This window comes from Podarcis melisellensis (assembly GCF_964234715.1).
Source record: "Podarcis melisellensis genome assembly, chromosome: 3".
Taxonomy (NCBI): Eukaryota; Metazoa; Chordata; class Lepidosauria; order Squamata; family Lacertidae; genus Podarcis; species Podarcis melisellensis.
In genome coordinates, this window is record NC_138530.1 from 21495243 (window position 1) to 21519869 (window position 24627).

At 41.2% G+C, this 24627-nt stretch overlaps 2 protein-coding genes across 4 annotated transcripts in view; one reads left to right on the plus strand and one right to left on the minus strand.

The window, feature by feature from the left end:
* CAMKMT (calmodulin-lysine N-methyltransferase) overlaps positions 1–470 on the minus strand; it is a 232689-nt gene extending 232219 nt beyond the window's left edge. Inside the window, exon 1 of the mRNA XM_081904356.1 lies at positions 138–470. Coding sequence (XP_081760482.1) covers positions 138–257 — 120 coding nt within the window. The 5' untranslated portion in view covers positions 258–470. The remainder of the gene's footprint in view (positions 1–137) is intronic.
* Positions 471–609: 139 nt separating this feature from the next.
* PREPL (prolyl endopeptidase like) lies at positions 610–24047 on the plus strand. 3 transcript variants are annotated; one of them, XM_081903958.1, is made up of 15 exons: positions 946–1358; positions 1915–2287; positions 3019–3147; positions 4544–4613; positions 6007–6210; positions 7104–7224; positions 9209–9425; positions 11583–11768; positions 14400–14603; positions 15496–15671; positions 17998–18214; positions 19498–19647; positions 20527–20662; positions 21618–21700; positions 23709–24047. In XM_081903958.1, the coding sequence occupies exons 2-15, from the start codon at positions 2078–2080 to the stop codon at positions 23763–23765; spliced, it is 2160 nt and encodes a 719-aa protein (XP_081760084.1). In that variant the 5' UTR covers positions 946–1358; positions 1915–2077; the 3' UTR covers positions 23766–24047. The 3 variants fall into 3 exon arrangements, 2 of the variants coding, with proteins under 2 accessions (XP_081760083.1, XP_081760084.1); XR_014166241.1 differs by lacking the exon at positions 23709–24047 and having other exon boundaries at positions 610–1358; positions 20552–20662; XM_081903957.1 differs by lacking the exon at positions 23709–24047 and having other exon boundaries at positions 610–1358; positions 21618–22728.
* The last annotated feature ends 580 nt before the right edge of the window (positions 24048–24627 follow it).

Genomic DNA, 24627 nt, shown 5'->3' on the forward strand with positions numbered 1-24627 from the left:
GGCGCTATGAAAAATAAAAGTGAAATGATGAGGGCGGAAGCCCTTCGCCGAGAGAGACGGAGAGACAGGCAGGACCCCCTGACGATGAGGATGGTGAGGGGGATAACGACGTCCCAGGCTGGGAAAGAGAAAGGTACCTGTCTGAGGAGCACCCAGCGGGCTTGGGCGGCTGCCTGCCGGCTTCCTTCCCGGGCTCCTCCGGCGTCTCCCTCCTCTCCTTCTGCCTGACACCTGTCAGCTGGGGGAGAAGCGCTCATGGCGGGAGCGGCTCGCGCCGGGGCTCAAACTTGAGGGAGAGCGCGCCAAAAAGAATAGATATATAAAAAGAGTGAGGCGGGGTGAGAAGCGAAGTGCAACCGGGAAAGGAGAGCCCCGAGCGACCCGCCGCCTCACTGGGAGAGGGAGAGCACATGTGGGGGGGAAGGGGGAAGCCGCCTCAGAGCTTTCGCCTCAATCTTTTCCAGCAGCAGCTGAGACAGAGAACCTCCCATGGAGCCCGGAGGGAGAGGAGGGACGTTGGGCGCCATCTTTGATAAGGGCGAAGGGATGTTGCGCTGTCTGATAAGCTGCGGCAGCTGTGAGGGGAGATGGACTTGGGAAGCTTTCGAGGCTTGGGGGAGTTTTTATGACCTCTTTGAGCGTTTCTTTTCAAAGAGGGGAAGACGTGGTTTGAAGACTCTCCACCACCATAGCAGAAGGAATATAGCCGACGAAGCTTCCCTCTCATCCCTATCGCTCCTACTCTGTGGAGCCTTAGGAAGACGGGGAGGAACTTCACCTGTTGATTTTTCTGCCCGTCATGTTAAGGCACAGTAGCTCCCTCTTTAAAGAAAACCCAAAATCGCTATGAAAACTTAAAAAGTATAAATATTTTATTTCTGCTTCGGCTCGGGATAAAATATCAGGCTGATGTTGAATATAATTTTAACGAGAGAGAGAAGTTGGGATAATGATCTCAAATCAGGATTTTGTTTTTGTTTGGGGGGGGGGGTATTTAAATGCCCGGAACCAAAATGGAGACAGGAGGGTCCAGGTTCTCCGGCATCTTATCTACGGGCAGGGAAAACGATAGAAGGGACGTGTGATGCTGGGCCGCCATTTTGTCTAAGGGCAAACCAGTGACTGGGAAAGCGGCCTTGGCTGCCATCTTGCTTATGGGCAACGGTGTCCAGTGTGTCGAGTGAGGGCAACTGAGGCGTTGAGTCGCAGAGCTATGATGCCATCGCAGTTCGTCTCACCATGCTGCTGCGCTTGTCAGCGATCAACAGATTCTGAGCTGTAGCGGCTTCCGCTGTGAGGTTCGCGTTTCCCCCCTGAAGTATTATATACCTGCTTACGGAAAGGCAGAAAGTTAAAAGGTAGGTACTGATGCTGCATTCCTACTGATTTTGCCGAACTAGAAATTGTCATTGTACTGAAATTTAGCTAAATTCTGCTTCAAATTCCCATGGCATCGTTACAGATAATAAATGTCCTTATTTACTAAAACAGCAAATATATGGGAAATAACTGCTCCTTAGGTTGTATATGCTATAGTAAGGGTGCAGCTCTGTGGTTGCTTGCTGAGAAGTAAATATGCTTTATAAGAATGCTACTGCAGCACAGGAAAAACCACGCCAATAATTCATTCAACCTATGAGCTGCCTCAGTGCTGCAGGGAATAAGTCACCTGGGCGCTGCTGCCTGAATTCCTGAGATGAGTCCCCTGGCTCTTTATGGGGAGATGGCATGGGCTGTTAGGATCTTATGTTGCAAAATATAATTGCTTCACTGTTATATTTTAAGGCATATTTTAACTGTGATGATAGTGGCAATATTGAGCATCATGTGTGAATTCTTACAACCTTTTAACATATATACTGTTTTTGGAAAGTTGTGAAGAAATGTTTACAATTGTTTCTTTCCCCTCCCCAGCTTTCACTCTGATTCCTGTACATGCTGCATATCTGAGAGGGAAATCTTGCCATCAGTTCATACCGTGTCGTGGTGTCTACTTTAATCAAGCCTGACATGACTTTGGAATCATAAATATATTTTTTAAGAATGAAGAATCAAGTAAAATGAATATGTTGTCATCATGTTTTTAGGCTCCATTTACTTTCTTCGCCTCCTGAAGGGCAGTACTGGTCACTGCAAGAACCACTCTAAATATTCTGTATCTGCAGTCCTAAGATCTTGTAGTCAAACAAAGCTACAGGCATTTTTCTTTGCAAAGCACTTGAGAAATCCCTGTGTTGTTCCTCATTCCCACGGAGCCTCTCGGTCATGGAGGTTCTTTTCCTGTAAGGTATGCCATTTGAACAAATCTTTCAGCCCAGTCAATCCTCGAATCCTTGTGTAGAAGGATAGAGAAGACCCTAAATAGTTCATAGATCAGAGAGCTCACATCCTTTTTTCTTGATGAGCAGAAATCCTCTTCCATGTGCAAAGTAAGGTACACTGACAATCTTTGTGTTTGCACAATGTTTATGTTTACAATGGTACCTTCTACGTTTACAATGGTACCTTACAATGGTACCTTAAGGCCAAACTAGAAATGACATTAATATGCAGTTTAAGTACACTTTTTGGTATTTAAAGAGCAGCAATGGAAGCCTAAGCAGCCTTAGGACCGTGGAGGCTGAGAATGGGGGTTAATACTCCCTCTGCCTCCCATGATCCTGACAAAGATCACATCTCCAAAGCTGCTACTTGCAGCTTGCAAGGGAAACCATCAGTAGCAGCAATGAAGACTTCCCTTGAAGTACAAATAAAACCTTTGGAGAGGCAGTACTTTGGGGAGTGTGAAAGAAAGAGAAATAACCCCCACGAGTATCCCCAAGATTGAAAAAAATTATGTTCACATGGTTAATATGCTTAGTGTGCTCCTGACTTAACCCCCCTGTCATTTGGTATACAAAATAGTATTGGCCAAATTGCTGCAAGGCCAAGTTTGTTGAGCATAGTTCTACAATGCATGACAAAGAATGCACTTCCTACTTAATAGAACTTGGCTTTTTGTGGCTTGTTTTGTACCAGGATCTTCTAGAATCAGAGCAGGAGAACTGGAGAGCTTGTTCAGCAAAATATATGGCTATGACAAAGAGGATCAAACGAAGATTAGAAGCTCATTACGACAAGTATTCATCCAGTCTGAGCAGCCCAGTGGTAAGAAAATACATGGGGGGAGCACTCCACAAGCAGGGAGCCGCTGCAGAAAAGGCCTATTCTCATGTTGCCACCCTCCGGACCGCTAACGGAGAAGCCACACGAAGAAGAGACTCATATGATGATTGCAGGGTCTGGGTCGGTTTATATGGGTGGAGGCAGTCCATGAGGTATTGTGGTCCTAAGCCATTTAAGCATTTTAAACTGGGCCTGGAAATTAACTGGCAACCAGTGCAGTTGGGCCAGGATTGGCAATATAGGCTCAAACCATCTTGCTCCGGTGAGCAACCAGTGAGTTTATGAACTTTCTTCAGAGGCAGCCCCACATACAGCACGCTGCCTTATTACCAGAGCATTGATGACAGAAGTTTAGCTATCCTTGTCCTGATAGAGACACAGCTGGGACAGCCCCATGACATGTTGAGACAGCCCCACGGTTGTCAAGGCAACCATGAGGTCCTGAGCCAGTCACCTCAGCATGGATGTTGAAGTCCCCCAAAGCCAGCACTCAGGGAGATTGCTAGGCAGTGAGGTGGGCACTAAACCAGCAGAATCTGTCTCCATTGCTCAGTACCAGGAACACATACTCTAGATCCACCCCCCAACATGATATAGAGAGATAATGTCTATAGATCACAGCAACTCCCCCTCCCCGACCATCAAATCTGCCCTGATGCTGCCCTGAGTACTCAGGGTGGGCACAGCTGGGTGAGATCAGTTCCATCCTGCTCACCCACCCAGGTCGCAGTGATACAGACCAGATTGACCTCCTCATCCATAATCAGATCACGGAGAGGGAGGTCTTATTCAGAGCTGACCTGGCATTCAGCAACAGCAGCCGCAGACTCAAGGGCTGGCTGATATGACAACCGGAAATCTCCAGGTTGGAGGAGGGGCTGGCACTTGGCTCAGTCACTAACAGCCTGTGCTTTGTGCCCCTTATCCAACCTACTGCACCTCCCACACCATACTTTCCCATACCCTGAACCACTGTGATTTGCCCCAGCTACTCCCCTCTCATCCCAGACACATCTCCCCTCCCTCAATAAAAAGAAACAACAATAACAACCACCACCACCCCACACAAATTTAAAAAAGTTAAAACCTTCCAGCAGTCTGGGTTGGAGGAGAGAATGACCCTGCCCATGGCCAAATATCTGGGGATGCACCAGTATCCCAACTGTTTCTGTGAGTAATTAGAAATCAGGATAATTACATTAATAAACCTTATTTGCTGATGCTGATTGTTTCGTATTCTTTTTGTGTTCCATAAACTTCAAATGAGCTCAGTTTGTTATGCAGAAGCTTCAGAAAAATGTTTGGACCCCTAATGAGAGATGGTGACCTAATTCTGCAGATTTTGTCTTGGATTCATGTCTGTCTTGATTTTGAACAGATTAGGTTTGGAGAGTATGTTTACTTTGAAGAAAATGGCTGCATATTTCGTTCGAAGCTGGGAGAAGTAGGTATGAGTCCCTCTTGTTGTTGCCCAGGGTGGTTTCTTTTTACTGTTTTCAGTGTTTCCATGCACAGTTTTAGCAACAACAAAAAACGGAAGTCAAACCACATTACAACAAAGGATGATTTAGCAAGGGGACATGTTTTGTGTCCTTACCAGAGGTGGTGGTGGTGAAGTCTCTTAAGGCTATTGGACCTGGGGAATTTCAGCATCCATTCTATGACTTTCTGGTCTGAAGTAGTTTGCGAGTGCATGATCTACCTAGCTACCACTGGCTCTCCACCCTTGGTGGCTGGTGAATCCGGAAGATTTTCTGAGGGTGTTTCCCACAGCTTTGCCAAGGCTTCTGCCAAGGCTCTAATCAAAGCCTGAGATAGGGAAACGACTCCAAGCTGTCAATATAATTGTTCCCAAATATCCTTGATTCAATTGCAGAGTCAAATTTGTGCCCTGATACAGTTTTGTGTTGGCTTCAGTCCTTCATGATAGGATGGACCCAGTAGGTGCTGGGAGACTTCTGTTCTACCTCATGACCATTGGCATATGAAGTGCCCAGAGCATCTATTATTTCTTTTGTGCTCTTCAATATCTACATGAAATGAGTAGGCTGCCAGTTGTTCTTATCTAAGAGCTTTGCTTCATAATCTGTGACACAGTGTATTTGAAACAACCTAATTTTAGGGGCAAAAATCTGATAATAAGGCCAGATGTAAAGTAATAAAGCTTTACATTTTGTCAAGCTTTTCTTTTGTCAAAATTATTGGGTGGAATCCAGGGAGCCCCTCCTACAACTGGAAGGTATTTCTCCTTATGTAAGAGGGATCCCCTGTTTCTACCAATTTTCCCCAGTCTGACTGCAACCATTCAGATTGCATCCCACACTATTCCAGAGAGTCCTCTGTGCTTAAAAAGCCAGCCCACCCCATTCCAAAGGAATTTCCACTGCAGAAGATCATCCAGAGTGGAAAGCTTTGGGGGGTGGGCAGGCTTCTTGCTAGTTATGGAATCTTTATCACCTGGGCAGTACAAATATTGCCATTAGTATTAGTTAAGATAGTGTTATCAAGCAAAAAGAAAAAAGTAGCGCAGTCTTATTCATTCAGCTGTGACAGTCTGTGTAATCCTATACATGTCTGCTCTGAAGTAAATCTCTTTTAATTCAGTGGCACTCAGGTAAGTGGGATTTAGAGCTGCATTCTAATTCCGTTGGAAGAACTGGGACATAGATTTGTCGATACCTAATTTGTTCCATGACTATCTTGAGCTGGATCAAAGTGCATGTATACATTGCTACTTAATAGGAAAACACTGCATTTATAAAAATCACAAAAAGTACACAGAAACAATAGCTGTTCTTTGTATTAGGTTTACAGTATTGCTTTTTCTTTCTTACATTGTAGATGAAGGAAACAATGAAATATTGCTTAGTACAGAAGCACTACCGTTTCATAATTCCCTTATCCAGCGCATCCGAATTTGCCCAGATCACAGATATATGGCTGTTGCGATTAAAAGTGCACATTCTGAAGAGTCTGCGTGTATCGTTGTGAAATTAGACACATTACCAAAAGTGGAATGTATCATCCCAAATGTCTTTAGCTTTGGTAAGCTGTTAGCATAAACCTCTTTCCTTCATAATGTAATATATCTCAGATGGAAGACCAGACTGTTATTGAATCTTCACAACATTCAGGTTTATCAGATGTTGCCCATGCATTTGTAATTTGTCTAAATAGATCCCTGTTTCAGCCTCCAAATAAAATAAAAGTTAATGGTGGCATTTGTGTTGCTGGGAAAGAAATTTGTGTCACTTATAATGAGTGATGTCACGGGCACTGCTCAATAGGTACTTGCAAACAGGAGTAAGCTGGCTTGACAGGACAGGGTGGCAGTGAGGTGGGAGCTGCATGGATGTACTGGCAGGAGGGCCAGATTAGGGCTGTGTGGGTGTATCACAGAGCCAATCTCACTGCTGCTCTATCCCACCTTCAGACCATTCCAATAAGTGGCAGTGACATTGCTGTCAGGAGGGAGGAGTTGCAGCACTGCACCAAATGCTTTTGCTCACAGCTCCATCCTCAAAGCTGCCGTGTTTATGCTAGCTGTGAGGAAACTTTAATATTCGCCACGATAAAATATTTTGCATCAGGTGCTGGGGGGAAAGGAGCAGGAAGATTAAATTGAAGAAAGATGACTAAATCTAACTCAACAATGAAAAACTGTTACATGCTTATTGTGTAAGAGAAGGAAAGGTTCTAAGCCTGCACTGGTTATCTGTCGTTCTTCACATTAAATTCAAGCTTCTGGTCAGTGACTGAGATCCAAAGGGTCACACACAGACTACTGTGTGTGCTTGGAAGGTTTTTATTTTCACATTTTCAACTTAGCATAAATAAACACAATGGATTTCTCAAATGACAAAATTAAAATCCTGGTTCCTTCCATAATTGCAAAAACACTAATTTGACTTTTCTTCTCCCCACTCTCCATCCCCCAGAATGGACTGCACATGAGATTCTCTTCTATACCACCCAGAAGAACCTACAGTGTCATCATGTGTATTTATGCGATTTTAATAAAAAACATTCTGAGCTTGTTTATACGGAACACGATGCAAGGTAACTGAATATATTGAACAGTTTTCTCTCTGTGTGATTCATTTTGTATGTAATCGGAAACTGTGGTTTGCTTTAGCCAGGATCAAAACACTACTGTCAGTATGCAGTGGAAGGTCTGAAGGAGGAGCACGTGGACCCAAAAATCATTTCTAGCTTAATAGTAGGGGTGTGCACTGACCACAAGATTTTGTTTGGACCCTGATTCTGCTCTTTGGAAAACGGCCTGCCTTGGTCAAAAGTGCTTTGGATGCTGTCTGATTCAGCTCAGTATCTGAGTTCAGGGCGGGGGGAGATTTCATTCATTCCCCCTTGCGCTTGGGAAATCAAAATGTATATAAGTGGGGCAGCAGCTCTTTGCCCTTTCAATGTAATTGGATATAAAGTATTTGAAGAGTTTTATCATATGCCCTCTCATTCTTCTCCAGACAAAACATAGCCAGTTCCTTCTTATTTGCTCACAGGGCAAATGAATATAAGCTTGGATCCAGCCAGGTTACAGCTCAAGCAAAAGGCCTTTTTGCTTATACAACGGAGGTTTTCTGATGTTGGTTGCTTCCCTGCCTGCAGCTGCAGCTGCAGCTCTCCCACTCCCTATACTGTATTAGGTACAATTCCCAAGCATCCCTCAATCCTCAGAAGCAGCTCTTCATGAGGCAGCTGCAAGGGAGTTGGGGAAGTCCTGTTTCATTCATAGAATTCTTCTCGTTTCTTAGAATGCAAACCGTATTGATTTGGCGCACTTATCTGTGTGCTGAAAGTGTGCACCAAGAACAGGTTTTGACCAAATACTTGTGTGGTTTTTTTTTTTAAAAAAAAAATTCTTTTTCCTAAAATGAAGGAAGCAAAGATCAGCTTGTAGCTTTCTTGGAAGAGTTACAGTTCCATTGACAAAGAGGCTAATTTGCTGGGGTTTATGCATAAAGGGTCCACAACTTTCTAAGTCCTGTCCTGCATTAGTTTGTCCGTGCCCTGATTTTTAGTCCTTTGGAAAGAAAGCAGAATAAATTTTTGAATAACCTCTTGTTCTAATATTTCTGTCTTGAATCTTTTCTTTGCCTTTCCTTCCATGAAGCTGACAATCTTTGCCTTTTCAAAAAGTTGTAAAATAGATTGTGGAACCTAAATTATACACATTACTGTACATGAGATAATGGTTTAAAAGGAAACACAAACCTGTAAAAATGAAATGTGAAAATGTGAGCATTGCAGACTAAAAGAGAACCTTAAACTCCAGAGTTACATAAGGAACAAAATGAATGCACTCAGAGTTAAATAGGGATTGAGTTGGATCCAGTCTTGTTTGGATTTAGTTCCCACTGAAATTAGTAGACTTAATTCATGACAATCTGTCCCATTGATTTCCTTGCCACCTAAGTCCAACTAAGTCTTTATCCAACTCAATATACTTTTCATGTATTGTTAGATATGGATGTGGCTTGCAAAGTTCCTCAGTGAAAGTAATATACAGTGATTCAATATTTTGAAAGATTTTGTATTCTGGAGTAGATGCCAAGCTATGGTACTCGCTATACACATCCAAAAATGTGATGATGTTGTAGTCACGACAGGGAAAGGACCGGAGCTCAGTAGCCAAAGGTCCCAGGTTCAGTCCAAAGCATCTCCAGTCAAAAGCTGCATTACCCTGGGGGTAATCAGTCAAAGGCTGCATGCCAAAAGTGTGCAGCCCTTAAGCCAATGAGATGGAGCCAGAGCAAAAAGTGGGCGAGGCAGACTGCTGGGGGAGGGACAGAGGACTCCTGCCAGAGATCTGAACTGATTGTTTGCCAAGAGGCAAATACAGCCCCGCTGTGGGCTAGATCAGCAAATAGGAATCTGCTTTACTGAGTCAGACTTTATCCCTAGACTCATGTTACTGTAAATGGCAGTGGATAGCATCCCCCCTTTTTTTGGAAACTTCTGTTATCCAAATATCTTGGCTATCTCTACTGGTGATGTTTGCTAATAGTTTGTTGTTTCCTTGCAGATATTTTGTGGATCTCTACCGCACAAAAGACAAACGCTTTCTGACTATAAACAGTAACAGCAAGAATGCCTCTGAAGTGTGGTTGGTTGATTCCCACCACCCTTTTAAGTCTCCTGTTCTTGTGCAACAACGAACAGAAGGAGTCATTTACCACGTTGAACACAGAAACAATGAGTTGTACATTCTTACTACATATGGAGACCCAGTGGGATACAAGGTATATAGGCAGAGGCGGAGCTAGCTGCCTGTGGGGGTGGGACACATGTCCCAGGGGGTGGGACAAGTGTCCCAGGTGGGCAGCAGGGCGATGTCACCCCCCTCAGGGATGACACCTGGGGCCTACCGCACCCACCACATCCCCTTTCCTCCACCAGTGGGTATAAGATGCTGATATGCAAGTAAGCGTTTAGGTTGCTTCAAACATCTAGTAGCAACAGATCCAAACTATTCAATATCCCCCCCCCCAAAAAAAAAATTAAATACTTTTTAAAAGTCTGTATATGGCTTTCAGGTGCATGGGCATGGACCCTAACATGTACCCTCCTTTCCTCCACCCAGCTTACATGCACTAAAAAAATGGGACAAAAAAAGAAAATCATTCAATGGAGACATCCAGCCATTGGACTGAAATATACACTTTAAACTGAAAGAGCCCAACTGGACTTATGGATTTTGTAGTGTTGAGTTCTAGACACCTTCATTATTATAAAGATCATTATATTTTATAAATTATTATTATATAATATTATATACATTATTATATTATATAAAATTATTATATTACTTCACCTTAAGGATAATGAGATGGTTGATTCCCTTACCGTGTTGGATGGCTTTAAAAGAGGATTGGACAGATTCATGTAGGATAAGGCTGTCAGTGGCTACTAGCTGTGATAAATGCATATGAATGCCAGCTGCCGGGAAGCACAAGGGGAGAGTACTCCTGCGCTCATGTCCTGCTTCTCGATTTCTCGTAGGCATCTGGTTGGCCACTGTGAGGACAGGATGCTAGACTAGATAGTGCTATTGTCTGCTTCAACAGCCCTCCCCTTATCTTCTTCATTACTTGGAAATGTAACAGAGAAAGCAAGCAAGCAGGGGTGCAATGTTTAGTTATTGATCAGTTACATTAATCAATCTTTGGATTGCCTTAAAAATGCTTTCTATACATTTTGAAGAACAGAGTGTACATTAGATGCTTTCAGTACAATGTGCACTTAGGATGTGTGTGTTTCAAAAACACAAGCTCTGGGGAAAATGTAATAATAATGACAAGCATCATAATGCATTTTCCCACCAGTGCCTGCACCAGTTTTCAATTTATTTTGAAGTTTTATTGTGGTTTTAATTGTTTTTAGTTATTTAGAAACTGATCGATCTGCCCCCACCCCCTAACTCTTGACAGCAAAGCAGTCACTTAGCATACTGAGGCAAATATGAACAAGGTTATATCCTTCATGTGAAGCAATGCTTCATCATTCAATAGACCTTCCACTTTACTTATTTTATTTAGTCCTTTAAAAACTGGTTGGTTGAATTTTAAATGCAGCAAATGGATATCTCTTCTCCAGCAAAACTACACAATCCCATTCATTCCTTGAATAGCACCCTCACGGTAGGTTGGTGCTAGTTCAAGTACAGACCTATGAAATAATTCTATATTTTTGTCATTATGTATTTGAAAAAGATGGCTCTGAAATTCCATTGAAGGAGCTTCTGCTACTATTTCCTATTCTGTTTCATAAAAAGCAGAAGAGTTTTCGGCCTCCAGGGTTAGTATAGATCTATCACAGTTTCCATCATTAAATTCACTTTCATAGTATACATTGTTCTAGAAATGCAATTCTGCCCATTTCCACTCCTTAGCTCTGGTGCCCTTGTGGACTCCATTTCATCTTTTTATTGTCCTTCCTGCTGAGATATGTGGAAGCTTATAGGAAACACTGTAAAATAGTTGAAAAGAAATATAAAGTATTGCTCAGCTGGGCACTTTCTTGATTTATGGCTGGTATTTGAGGAGAAACTGAAAACGTGTTACTTGGTTGGTTATTCCTTCTTTTGTTGCATTACCCTCAAATGATCAAAATTTAACATCCATATGCAGTATACTGTATATACATGACCTCCTGCTACAGAGGACAGTGGGAGAGAGATTATAGGTTTACCATTTCATCTGAAGACGAGTAGGAACAAACTTGTTCAGATGCCATGAAGCAACTAAGCACTACCTCTCCGGAATATCCAGAACTGTCAGGGGTAACATTACACTAAGCTGCTAACATGTCACCTACTGTAAGGATATTAGTAGCTGGGGAAAAGATCAGCTTTCTGAAAATGTTTGAATATTGCATAATTTGGACTCTTTGTTTTGTAGCTAATGAAAGCTCCAGTTGACTCATGTGGTTTGGAGAACTGGCTGTCCATTTACACAGTGAAAGAAAACACCAAATTAATTGACTTAGAGATGTTCAAAGACTACTGTGTTGCATTTCTGAAGTTCTGCGGTCATCTGTATTTAGATATTTTTTCTTTTGTGTCAAACTCAGTTCGCAACGTTAAGGTAAATGTTTTGATTTATATACCTACCCACACATTTTTAAGCTTGGTATTTTATTGCTCAAAATTAATTTATAAATTAAGGGCAGGTTGTAGTTTGAACTTGGTTTATCCAGATGCCTCCAGGGATACACAAAAAACTATAATATAATCAAGGTAGCATAAATAGTGGTACACAAGGGGTTTTTTTTAAGCCAGAACTCTCTGGAACTGAGTTCCAGCACCTCTCAAGTGGGTGCCATTGCCATTATAAGAGAACACGGGAGGTGTTCATGGTGAGTTCCGGCACCTCTTTTTCTAGAAAAATAGTACTGGTTGTGCGTTTCATATAGCCTTATAGTGCTGACTGCAAGGGTGATGGATTATAGAGTGGAAAACTGAGTATTTCAGAAAGTATCATTTTAGATAATAGTAGATCTAGAAACAACAACAAAACATTGTGACTGCAGTTGTATAACTACTTACCTGGAACTAAACCTCATTGAACTCAATGGAACTTACTTCTGACTTTCTAAGGATTCTGAGGGAATGGTTATCAGCATTATTGAATTACCTTATGTTTCTGTAGCTCTTGCATTGGAGATTTTTATGCTGTGAGCGTATAGGATAACAACTACACTGTGCTGCCATTAGCCTTGGTTAAGTGGTTGCTTATAGTATCAGCCTGTTAGGCGGTGACCCAAAAGTCCTGAGCCCCTGCCCCCACTTTAAAAGTGTGTTTTACTTTGTTTGTAGGGCTGCTACCCAATTCTGGTTCAATGATGGAATAAAGTCCAATTGACTAATGAACAAGATGATCATTTTAAAAGCTTTATTTTAGAAGTTGTTTTTATGATGAAATGGAGGAAGTTGTGCTGTTGATTATAAAAACCATAATTTGCTCCCCCAGATTTGTCTCTGTGGGACAGTTTTGGAGCTAGCAAATAATACTGAGGTCCAGCACCGAGGGCCTTTTGGCGGTTCCCTCACTGCAAGAAGCGAAATTACAGGGAACCAGGCAGAGGGCCTTCTTGGTAGTGGCGCTCGCCCTGTGGAACACCCTCCCATCAGATGTCAAAGAAATAAACAACTATATGACATTTAGAAGACATCTGAAGGCAGCCCTGTTTAGGGAAGTTTTTAATGACTGATGTTTTAATGTATTTCTAATCTTTTGCTGGAATCCGCCCAGAGTGGCTGGGGAAACCTAGGCAGATGGGCAGGGTAAAAATAAATTATTAGTAGTATTAGTATTAATAGCACAGCTCTTTCCTAAATGCTTATTTTCAAAGCAAAACAATGTTACAAATTATTGGGTGGTTTTGTAGCATAAATGAAAAATCATTAGTGGTTTATCTTACATACATAAAACACAATGTGAATCCTTATACCTGAACCTTTATTTATTTCCATAGTAAATTGCTGCATACAGTCTTGAAGTAACCTATATAAATAACCCTTTTAATTAACAAAAAAGCCTCATTTGTCTAAGATTATTAGATAAAATTGACCATATTTCCTTCCTTAAAGCATAACTTTGTCAATCCAGGCTTTCTTTTGAACTTTATAAATCAAAGGACAAAAGCTCTGTCTCTTAAAAACCTTAGGCTAACTCCTGCCTTAAAACTCAGTTATCTGAAAATATTTCAAAATTTCACTTAGCATACTTGCAATAAAAGGGTAAACTTACACACTCCCCAACCATTCTCCTAATTGTAGCATTCAAGTTAAATATAGTACCCATTTTGTAGGATTTTCTAGACTTTTTAGAATGATCCTCTTCAGGTTTTAATCAATTACACGGAGTGCGGTTTTTCTGTGTAAAGCTTTTTGACTCTGACTGCCACAATTCCCAAAGCCTTTATCAACCTACTAACCAGAACTCCTTAAAAGAAAGTAAGCAGTGGGTAAGAGACCCTGCTGCTCTCAGAGAATGAATCCTGATTCTTTTCATTTCTAGGAGTGTTAAGTCTTAAAACATAATAGCCCTGAGTTTCTGAGTGTAGCTGTGCCAAAAAAATGATTTTGTTCTTCACAGTGGCTAGCGCTGGGAATAGAGTCAGAGGCAAGGATTCTAAGTGGCTGAGCTCTGCAAAGCCGATGCATGGCCTCAGTGCAATAACTGACGTTGACTTGGCTGCATTTCAAGTTGGATAGAGTGAGAGAGCAGACAGAGGGGGGGAGAAGAAAGATTTTCAAAACTTCCTAATAATACAGGGGTGTCAGGGGTCGGTAAGACAAACATCCCTAAAACAGATACATAAGCATCACAATGGCTGTGTTTTCTTAATGCCAATATTATCGTTTCTAAAGGTGACTTGATTGCTTTGCTCGCTCCCTTTGTTTCAAAACAACGTAATATTCTGTTTTCCTCTTGCATTATTGTTGAACCTCATTAAGCAGCTTTTAAGGAAGGGGGAAAGTTAGCTAAATTGTTGCCTTCATTGTCATACTGTTTCTTTTGACTTTTTTCCCTCTTAATTTACGGAGAGGAAGGGGGGGGGGAAGCAACTCCTGGCAAACACATATGCCAAAGTTAATTAAGCTTGAAGTTTGAATCCTTTCATCAGAGGGGAAGCCTGGGATTCAGTTATGTAGAGAAAATCTCAAAGACTGGGGAGGGGGATATTACTAACTGTGGGTTTTTTACTCCCAGCTACCTGCCTGGGCCTGTTCATTTGAATTGGATCCTCATCCTGAGTACACCGCCAGCACTTTCTACTTTTGGCTCCTCTCCCCAGTTCAACCTCCAGTACGTTTTGCATATTCATTGATGAAAAACAGCCTTATTGAGCACACTGAGCAAGAGGTGCCAGTTACAATGAATTGTCACACTGTACGATTAGAAGCTAAAAGCAAGGTAAGACTTTCTGTTCTCTTCCTGCCCTTTTTAAAGCAGCAACTGGAAGGAAAATAGAAATTGACACCATATAATGGCCTCTAGACGTGCATATTCACTAGACCTATGAGTGTTTCTTTTCAGCCCTGCAGAAAGAGATTCGGGAAGTTTAAATTTGCTTTTTTTCCTGTTTTTACTTTTTGAGAATATTGAAGGTGATGGTGTTATTTCTTTAGGCAAGAGAGAATGTCATGGCACACAAGACTTACTGAGTTGTCTCTTATCACATTAATACTTGGTTTATCCTGCTGGAAGAGAAGGACAGCAGCTTGACATCACCTGCTCCTACTATTAATAAAAACGACCAGAAACAAGTAACATGTGCAACAGGAAAAAAATGTTCACGCAAAAATCCCCTCCCACAAAAAAAATTCCTGTTTGTTAAATCTTTATGAAATGCAAAGGAAAGTAAAATAACCTGACTCTGCGTTATGTGTGTTTCAGTCACACAGGGGGAAATTCATCTCAAACTTACAAGCTTTAAGATAAATATATATGTATACAGAAATGTTAAGTTTATAACAAAAGCTTTGCTGCTGCACTAAGTGCTAGGCTGCTCAGGTCATAATGCAGATGGGTATCATTAGAGGGTGCAGGAGGAGCCAGTTGCTTTCATGGTTTATAGATTTCTCAGGTGTTGCATTTAAATGAGTTTTTATGCTCCACATTGGTAAACGAACCCAGTGGCAGGCTAATCTCCGTCTCATTTGTCAAGAGTGCTTTTGCGCAAAGTGCCAAGGAATTACTGTAATAAGAAAAACATGTTTAAAATATGTAATTGAAGCTTTTGTACCTGTGTATTCCTTGTGAACTTTGAAACATCCTTTAATGCAAAATACTCCCTCATTTTCAGGATGAAACTTGCGTGCCAATTACAGTTTTTCATAAAGCCAATTCTAAAGAGCTGCGCAGGATGCCACTTCTGGTTCATGTATATGGAGCTTATGGCATAGATTTGAACATGAACTTTAAAGCAGAAAATTTAATGCTAATCAAGGATGGGTGGATATTAGCATACTGTCATGTTAGGTAAGATCTATACACTAAAAGCCACTGTCTTGTGGCTTCTGTTGCTTGTGAAAATGTGACTGATATATTCTCAGTGCTTGAAATTTTCCTTTTGACTGTAAGGTTTCCCATTCCTTTTGACTGTAAAGTTTCCCATTCCCATTCCTTTTGACTGTAAAGTTTCGTATTCCATTTGCAAACAATTTCCTCCTAAATTTATGTTACCTGCTGATAATTTCTTAAAATTTCTGTTGCTTAGATTAATTCAGTTAAATTCAAGGGATGAAAATGCAACTGTTTCAGTTCTTTGGCTTAGTGCAAACTGATTGGATTTTTGAAAGCCTTTTAGAGATCTTTCATACTATTCCTGTGGTAGCTTCCACTATATAAGGCTTTTCTTTCACCATGTCATATAAAATTATATTCTGATATTGCATTAGCCTTGTGGTGATTTACATTCACCTAAAAACAAATAATGAAGGATTTATTTGCTGACAAAAGAAGTCACCTTAATTTTTTAAAAACCTATCCCATTAACTAATTTTTCTGTCTTTTTTTGTGGCAGCATATAAAGGACTTTCAGCTGTTCCACATAGTTCTAAATAACCGATAACAGCAGCTGAAAATAACCAAAAGAAACTAGTTTCTCTCTCTGTGTGTGGTTTTGTAAAACAACAAAATAAACAATAAAATGTAGTTTGGCAAATCATTACTGGGGGTTTTTGTGACATCACAGTAAATACATAGCATATCTCAGGATGCCAGGTCCTCAATTCAGTTTTGATGGAAATGACAAATGTAACACATAAATATATAAAAAGTAAGATTTTTCCCCCTTGTTGTAACACAACATGGAAGTAAGCCCAGTTTGTTTCAGTGGAATTTAATTCCCCATGTGTGTTCTTGGGATTGTGGACTTGGCCTCCCTTGGTTACAATAGGACAAAAAAATATAAATCATTTGGAAATTTATTCTGTGGCAGCCTTTTTAAAAGAAGTAGAATTTGTGCAGTAGCAAAAGAAAAAGAAAAGGCCCCAATGTTACTAAGAAGTGGGCACTAGCCTGAGTAAGCCATGCTTCTTCTTTTTGTACTTCTGCTATGATATGGGACTAGTGGGTCTCAGTCTGTGTGCTCTGTGAGTCCAAACAACCCCTGGAGCTCACTGATCTGAAATTACAGCAGAAGTGCAAATGACTCCCATATCTGCTTCCCCTCCTTCCACATAATGTTTAAGCAGGCTTTTCACCATCTTATCCTTATTTCCAAATCCGAAAGCTGCTCTGGGTGGTAGGTTTTACCTGTAAATTTGTAAATGCTGTTTGTTTGTATTGTTTCAAGAATGTGAGCAACTTTATACCTCTTTCCTAATTAGCGAACCTGACTAAGGTATTGAAAAATATGTGCTGAGTTTTAAAATACAATAGCTTAGGCAAGAAATAATAATACAATCACTGTAAAATGATACTTTGCTTTCAGAACAGTTTTAAGAATTTCGCACTGCCTTGAAGTGAATGAATAACTAAATAAATAACTTTTCTTCAGAATACTAAATGTAATGGGTTGGGTCCAGCTGAGCACTCCCCTGAATGGAAGTCCTTGCATTTCCAAAGAAGCTTTAAGCAAAGGCTTGTAGGGACAAAAGAGGGAGGGACAGCGCTTGCCAATTTAGGTTGACCAGGTGTCTTACTTTACGGAGGACAGACTTCTGTTTGAAAAGCTGCTCATTCCAAGTTCAGTTTAATGTTTAAAAAATAATAAGGGAGAACAGTTAGCTCCTAGACAACAGTCTGAGGAGACACATAGGTCACAGACTCCCCAACACTGCTGAGATTATTTGTATTTCTGCTTAAATTGTTGCAATCATTTCTGAGTTTGCATACATAAATATTAGCATATGCACATTTTGTGCAAATCAGTGCCCTCATTCACCCTCTCTTTTGCTATGCACTTCCCATTTTTAAGTGATGCGTAAATAAGCACCCTATGCTGGTTTCCACCTGCAGCCCTCTGCCCCACCTCCCATTTTCTTCCAGGGGTTCCCCGGTCCTCTGAAGCAGGTTTTCAGGGCATGGAAGAGAAAGAAAGGACCTGCAAAAATTGCCTTGTCCCCTTTCATATGCAAAAGTTGACTGCACTCACGCATGGATCTGTGAATCTAGCTGTTTTATCACTTCTTTAGCTGTAAATATTTGACAGAAACATGTGAAAGCTTTAAAAAGACATCAAAGCACATGTATTGGCCCATTTATGACATAGGAAGGCTTCCATATATATTAGAAAATGATGGTTGTCTTTTAAGAGATGTGTAACATTTCTCAGTAGTTTCATTGTTGTTTTATTTGTCAGAGGTGGAGGAGAGTTAGGCCTGAGATGGCATAAAGATGGCCGTACCACAAAGAAGCACAATGGTATTCAAGACCTCCAGGCCTGCATAAAGTTGTTACATGAATTGGGATATTCTCAGCCAGCGCTTACAGCACTGATGAGTGTGAGTGCTGGAGGAGTTCTTGCGGGAGCTCTCTACAATAATGATCCACACCTTATCAGAGCTATGGTTTTACAGGTGAGATTGCTCCTACCACATTTCATTCCACTCAAGTGCAAAGGTTTTTGCAGGCCGCCTACCCCTGCTTAAAGATCAGAGTGAAGGGGACTTAAAAGGGAAGTGAGAAGAGACTTGCAAAAGCTTCCCTCTCTTCCCTTTTAAGTCTCCAGCCTCACTCTGATCTAAAAGTGGAGGTGGGCCCCCCCCCCGAGGCTTTTGGAAGCCTTCCCACCCCCACCCCCCATTTAAGATGGCAGCAAAAAGGAATTTACCCATCTCTGGCTTAGAGGGTCTGCACCGGGTGTTGGACCAGAAAGACAGACTTATTATTACGTATTTATTAAATTTATACACCGCCCTATATCCATAGGTCTCAGGGCGGTTCACAGGAGAAAATCATGATATAAAAACACAAAATACATAATAAAAATTAAAACAAGAACAACCCAATAACCCCCCCCACACACACACACACCCCACACACCAATAACCACCTTGTTATCCAGTGGCATCCCTGGCCCAAGGAGCCTCTGGTGTGGTGTTGGAGAACTTTGGTATCCATATGGAGGTTGCCACTGAGCCGCCTTGGGACTTCATGGCATTGCCTCAAAGGGTCATCAGCCCAACATGTTTGGGAGGACACACTGTTGGTGTAGTTTTCACTTCCAAGCGGTATGAGAAATGGACCACAGATTGGGGCGGGGTTGGGGGGTGCAATGCACACCCTTGTCATGGTCAAATTGTTACATGGTGAAGTTTGAACTAGTTGCAGCAATTTCCCCCTGTAATGGTGGTGGGCCCGTTCCAGATGTTTTCCCTTCAGAGACTGATGGCACCTGTGGGGTTGCTGAATACTCTGGGGATTTTGCAGCAAAGGTAGTTGACGATCTTATTGAATTTGCTTATCCATTTGCTATGGATAACAACAACATCAACAACAATATATTTATATGCCACCCATCTGACTGGGTTGCCCCAGCCACGCTGGGTAGTTTCCAACAATTATATCAAGATGGAACAGGCATTGTGGTTATTAAAAAGGGCTTACAAGGATCTCTCCAAAGTGGGTGAATGGGCAAATGAAATTCAGTAAGCAAATGAAAAGTATTTCTCCTCAGATGTGTTTAACCATTAATATGCATGAAGATTCTACAACTGATTTCTTACAACGACCTAATTAGAGGACCTGGTTAGGTACACTGGGAAATATTGGCAGGCTTACATATTATATCTGGTTTTTTTCATTTTATATAGCTAGTTTTCTGAAGTTGTGAAAAAAAAACCATTCATTTTATTCACAGGCCCCATTCCTGGATGTTTTAAATACAATGTTGGACCCTCATCTTCCCCTAACTATTGAAGAACAAGAAGAATGGGGTAATCCTTTAGTTGATGAGAGTTGCAAGGAGTATATCCAAAGCTACTGTCCCTATCAGAATATTAGGCCACAGGTACCAGTTCATCTATTCTTAATACTACAAAGTGCATTTCAAGCAACCGGGGGGAAATGAATCTCAATAGCAGTTTTTACAGTTCAGACAGGTTTTTCTTAGGAATGGTTGTGATCCAAGCCAAGTAAGAACCTTCAATAGGACGGTACTAAGAAAGTGCTTTAGGCTGCGGATCTGTACACGCTTACCTAGGAGCCTTATCAAAAGCAATTAAACTAACTTCTTAGTGACATAGCTAGAATTGCCCTGTAACTCTTCATACTTACAAACATACATAATTTTATCCATATGACACCATTCCACAGTTCAAACCATGCTCAAGGCAGCTTACAACATGAAAAAACACACAAGTCATGTGCAACCCCTAGCAGAAACTCAGTTCACAGGCAAGCCCAAATTATCCAGGCTCCTTTGCAAAGTAACGAGACATGGAAATGTTATTGCCAAGATCAGATATAAGCCTAAGCAGAGAGAAAGCAAGATTAAGAGAGAAAAAAGCACCACATCACATCCTTAACATAACACATCTCTCAGTTGTGTTGAAAGAGAGAGGAGGATGAATTGCAGCAGCGATGGGCTGGCAAAATTTTCCTTTGAGTTTCTTTCCAGTCTCAGTCATACAAGATGTTTACAGGGGAGTTTTAACAGAAAGCAAGTGCAGTGCTTTACTAAGTCACAGATAAAATCTTTTCATAATTGTCAAATATGTTTGGCATGAGTGGTTTCTTCATCTATATAATCAAATCCGTGAAATGCTTCTCTCCTGCTGACATTGCAGAGCGACTTCCACCCAGTTAAAAATTAATTGCTGCACAGTAACTCCATCCTGCTAACTCAGACATTTCCTCTCCTCCCCAACCCCCCCTCCCTTTGCTCTAGAATTATCCTTCTGCTTTCATCACAGCCTCTGAAAACGATCAACGCATACCTCTGGCTGGGTTATTAAGATACATCTGTAAACTTAGAAAAGCTGTACAAGCTTTCCATGCCCAAGACAACTGCACAAAAGTGAAAGGTAAAATTAGAAATTGCTGGTTAGCTGAATCATTATATGAGAAATTGTTGCAATAGAAGGACTGTTGCCCCGATCCAACAATAACATGCATATGTACAAATATTTTTGTCCAAGCTGAATTCTAGCAATCTCTGAGCAAGAGCTATGCAAACACAACCTTAAATAAGAGCTCTGCAGTTGCATCAACCTTTTCTTCAAGGGACGGGGATGTGGGTCTAGATTCAGTGTTCAGCTTCCTTCCCTACCCCTCCATTCCAAACAGATTATTGGTACCACTGGAAGATCCAATTCGAGTTAGATCAGATTCTTTTCCTGTTCCTTTTTGCTCTTCCTGTTGCTTGGACATACATTGCAAAGCAACTGAAGCAAGAACTACTTTAGGACTCTTGTGTGACCCAGCTCAAGGCTTCAGTTCCTCATGAGTAAACAGAGATGCTCAGTAGAGATTACATGAACAAACGGGAGTTTCTGCTGTGTGGACATCTACCATCATCGGATGGGCAAGATGATGAGGACACACTTTTTACGGAGAAGCAGGTTAAATCAGACCAGCACACCTTTTGACCAGAAGCTCGATAAATCTCCCAAGTCCTTGTTGAATGTACATATGGGGAGTGGTAATGTTGGTGTAAATGCATTCTTTGCCTTAAAGTGCATCACATAGAATGGCTATTATGATAATTGTCCTGGCAAAACCAGCATCTGGGTCACTTTTTTTTTTTTTTACGGGATGAATGACCAAAATGAGTTTATATTACGAAAGTGCTTTGGAGCAAACAGGTACAGGATACCTTCAAAATATTCCATCCCCATCAGTCATTAAGCATAAAGGGTTGTGACAAAATATTGAATTTACTTTCATCACCAGCAGAGTATATACTTGTTTCTACAAGAAAAACACAGCTTCTCCCCCACTCTTGTCTCATCCTTTGTTGGCCTTTTCTGCTTGTTTCAGGACTTCAGATGCCTAATATTCTCTTAGATGTTCAGCCAGGAGGCAGTCATTGTGCTCCATCTTGGGATGATTCTTTAAATCAGGTATCCTCACTGTGCTCTTTTTTGCAATCAACAAGAGAAACAGCACAGATCAGTATTATACACTGCGGAGATAATTGCTCTCATGTTGTGAGATAAAAACCGAACCTTCAAGGGTCGTGAACGTTTGAGGAATAATATGTATGCATGTACAGTGTTTGTGATTCCCAAATAACCATCTCAAATCTGCACACCACCACTTATCTACCTAGCACCATCTCTCCTGTGATATCTACACACAGGGCCAGCCTTACCATTAGACAGAATGAAGCAACTGCTTCAGGTGGCAGATGTTGTGGGGGCAGCAAAAGCATCCCCAGCTGTTCCTCCTGAGCCTGCCAGCTATTCCCCTTTGTTGCCATATGGCTTCTCCTGCAGTCCCTAAACTGGCCAGCTACCTTGGGTGCATGGGGAATGCTATCCTGTCATCAATGTGGAAGTGAAATTCAGTTATCGGTCTAGGTGGTAAGGGGACGTCCTGTTGCAATTCATCTCAGGCAGCAAAATATATTCGACTGGCCATGTCTGCATGCATCGCCTCTCATTCCTCTCCCTGGTGACTTACTGGGGGGGGGAACACCCTGGAGGGGGTTTAGCATGTATCCTGGAAGGTTAAAGGGAAAACTGAGCAAAACAGTTGAAGTGGGTGAAGCCATTCATAAGCACAGGTGTTTTGTGGCTGTCCATTTTAAGATGAATGCCCCAAAGTCACCTTGAATGGGCACAAGGAGCTGTTATATGAATTGGTCAGTACAAACTGATCTTGATCCCAGTACCTACCTAGACGAGATGTTAAAAGAGCATTTGCTTGTGTATGACATTAACGCTTCTCGAGCTTTATTTAGTGTAGACATATTTTAATTGTTCTGCTTTCTACTTGAGTGTTTCATAAATAATACTTTTCTCCATAATAAATAAGAGGTCCTTGTTGGGGAAAAAGAGACACTGCACCTCTTTTTCCATAAATGGAGATGCCTTCTATTCACGATGCACCAACTTTGGATATCACCCAGCAAGAAAAAAATGCTATATCTATAAAAAAAACTAATTGGTCATCATCCAACCAGAGGAATCCTACAGATGGCATTTATGCCTTTCTTCTTGAGACGCTCAAGTCATGAGCCAGATTGTCTTCACTAGCATCTAGCATCTGTTTTGGGGGACTGGGGTGGGCAGAGGTCTGGATTCAGCCATTACCCTTCCACCACAAAAGCTGATTGGTACTGTTGAAAACAGGCTGACTGCACTGTGCAAGGATTGAGCTTCTTAAATCATATACTGCAAATTCAGCAAGGAAGCTCTTCCACTTTCATTCCCCCAACACTGGTAGCAGTCCTCATATGGGCTTCTTACTATGTATATCAGGAACATGCTATACATACCCATGTATATGTATGTTTTTGCTAATTATTTATTAATTTAGCTCTTTTGTACCTCTGCAAGCAGTTCTTGGGAGCCTTTATTTTTGCTGAAAACAATCAGTTAGAACAAAACACGAAGGAATTTCAGCGTACGAAAAAGCAACGTGCACAAAAATAATTCTATGTTGCTTTCCCCCTGCACAGTTGAATTCAGCTTGTCTACTTAGCATAGAGTGCGTACACATGAGCAAGACACTTTCTTCATCCACTGGCTACAGTGGGAAGAAGCAAAGCAATTTCGAAAGCATTTTTGTGACACCGGCTTCAGACTTGCCACTGCTGTTCTAGTCGCAAGCTGTGCTATACCTGACAGTAATGCTCAATTCACAGGAAGCTTTTCTGATCTCAGTGAAAAGCCCATTACAACAGCTGCCATTTTATAAAGAGAATTGAGCAGGAAGAACTCTGATTACTGTACAGGCTGCAGGAGAATCCACATTATTATACCCAATGTTACAGGAGCACGAATTGCACTGGGAGGGAAGCAGCAATAGCGTGGGGAAAGAGGGAGTTTTACTTCTCTGAAATGTGCAAAGTGCTATGAAGTGTCTGCTGGTTTTTTCACAGTGAAATGTTTTTCATTGTTTTAGGCTTCGACACAACTAGCATTTTTGTACAAGGAGCTTGGACTGGACAAACGGCAGTAACTCTGCAAAGCTGGAATTTTTCTCCCAAATCCTAAGGCCAACGGAAATAGTTTTGATGGAATAAGAAACTATTTAAACGAATTTTCTATTTAAAACAGGAATTGGAAATTATTTAAAATAATCTATAGGGTTATTTTAGAATTGGCTAAGTATTCCAGAGTAATTTTTCATGAATTTGTAATTACTGTACATATATTTTCTTAAAAAATGAAAACCCTGTATACCTCCAAATGTCTTTTTTTTTTTTTACAAAATAAAAAGTATGTTTACTTGAATTAATTTTATCACACCTTCCACAAGGTTGTCCACAATAATTTCTCTCTCTCTTACATCATAGATGTTGGCTTATGTTACAGATGTATGGTGTATTACTATTGCTACAAGTTTGTTGTGGCCTCTGGCTAGAATAAATAAGCACATGAGCTGAACAATATAAAAGAGCAATTGCAAATCATAGAAACCAAAAACAAAACAGTAAAAATAATGACTAAAATATCATAGAGACCAAAAATCAGTAAAGAGGGCAAGCTTACCCCCCTAGGCAAGGTATTCTACAATCTGGGAGTTTCCAGGCTGGTTCAAACAGAATGACGCTATTCTTAAGGACATGTAGACTGTAAGCTCATACACCCTTGTGTGGGACTAAGCCTCAGTGGGACTTAACTTGTAAATAGACTAGGATTGCACTGTTAGTGCTTTAAATGTCAAACCTGGCACCATTAATTGAATCCAGAAACAAATGGAATCAATGCAGTTGGTGAAGGACTAGAGTGATACGTTCTGTTCTCCTGTCTCATGTCGGAAGTTTGGCAAAGTTTCCAGATTGTTTTCAAGGGCCGACCTATGTGGAGCTCGTAACAAA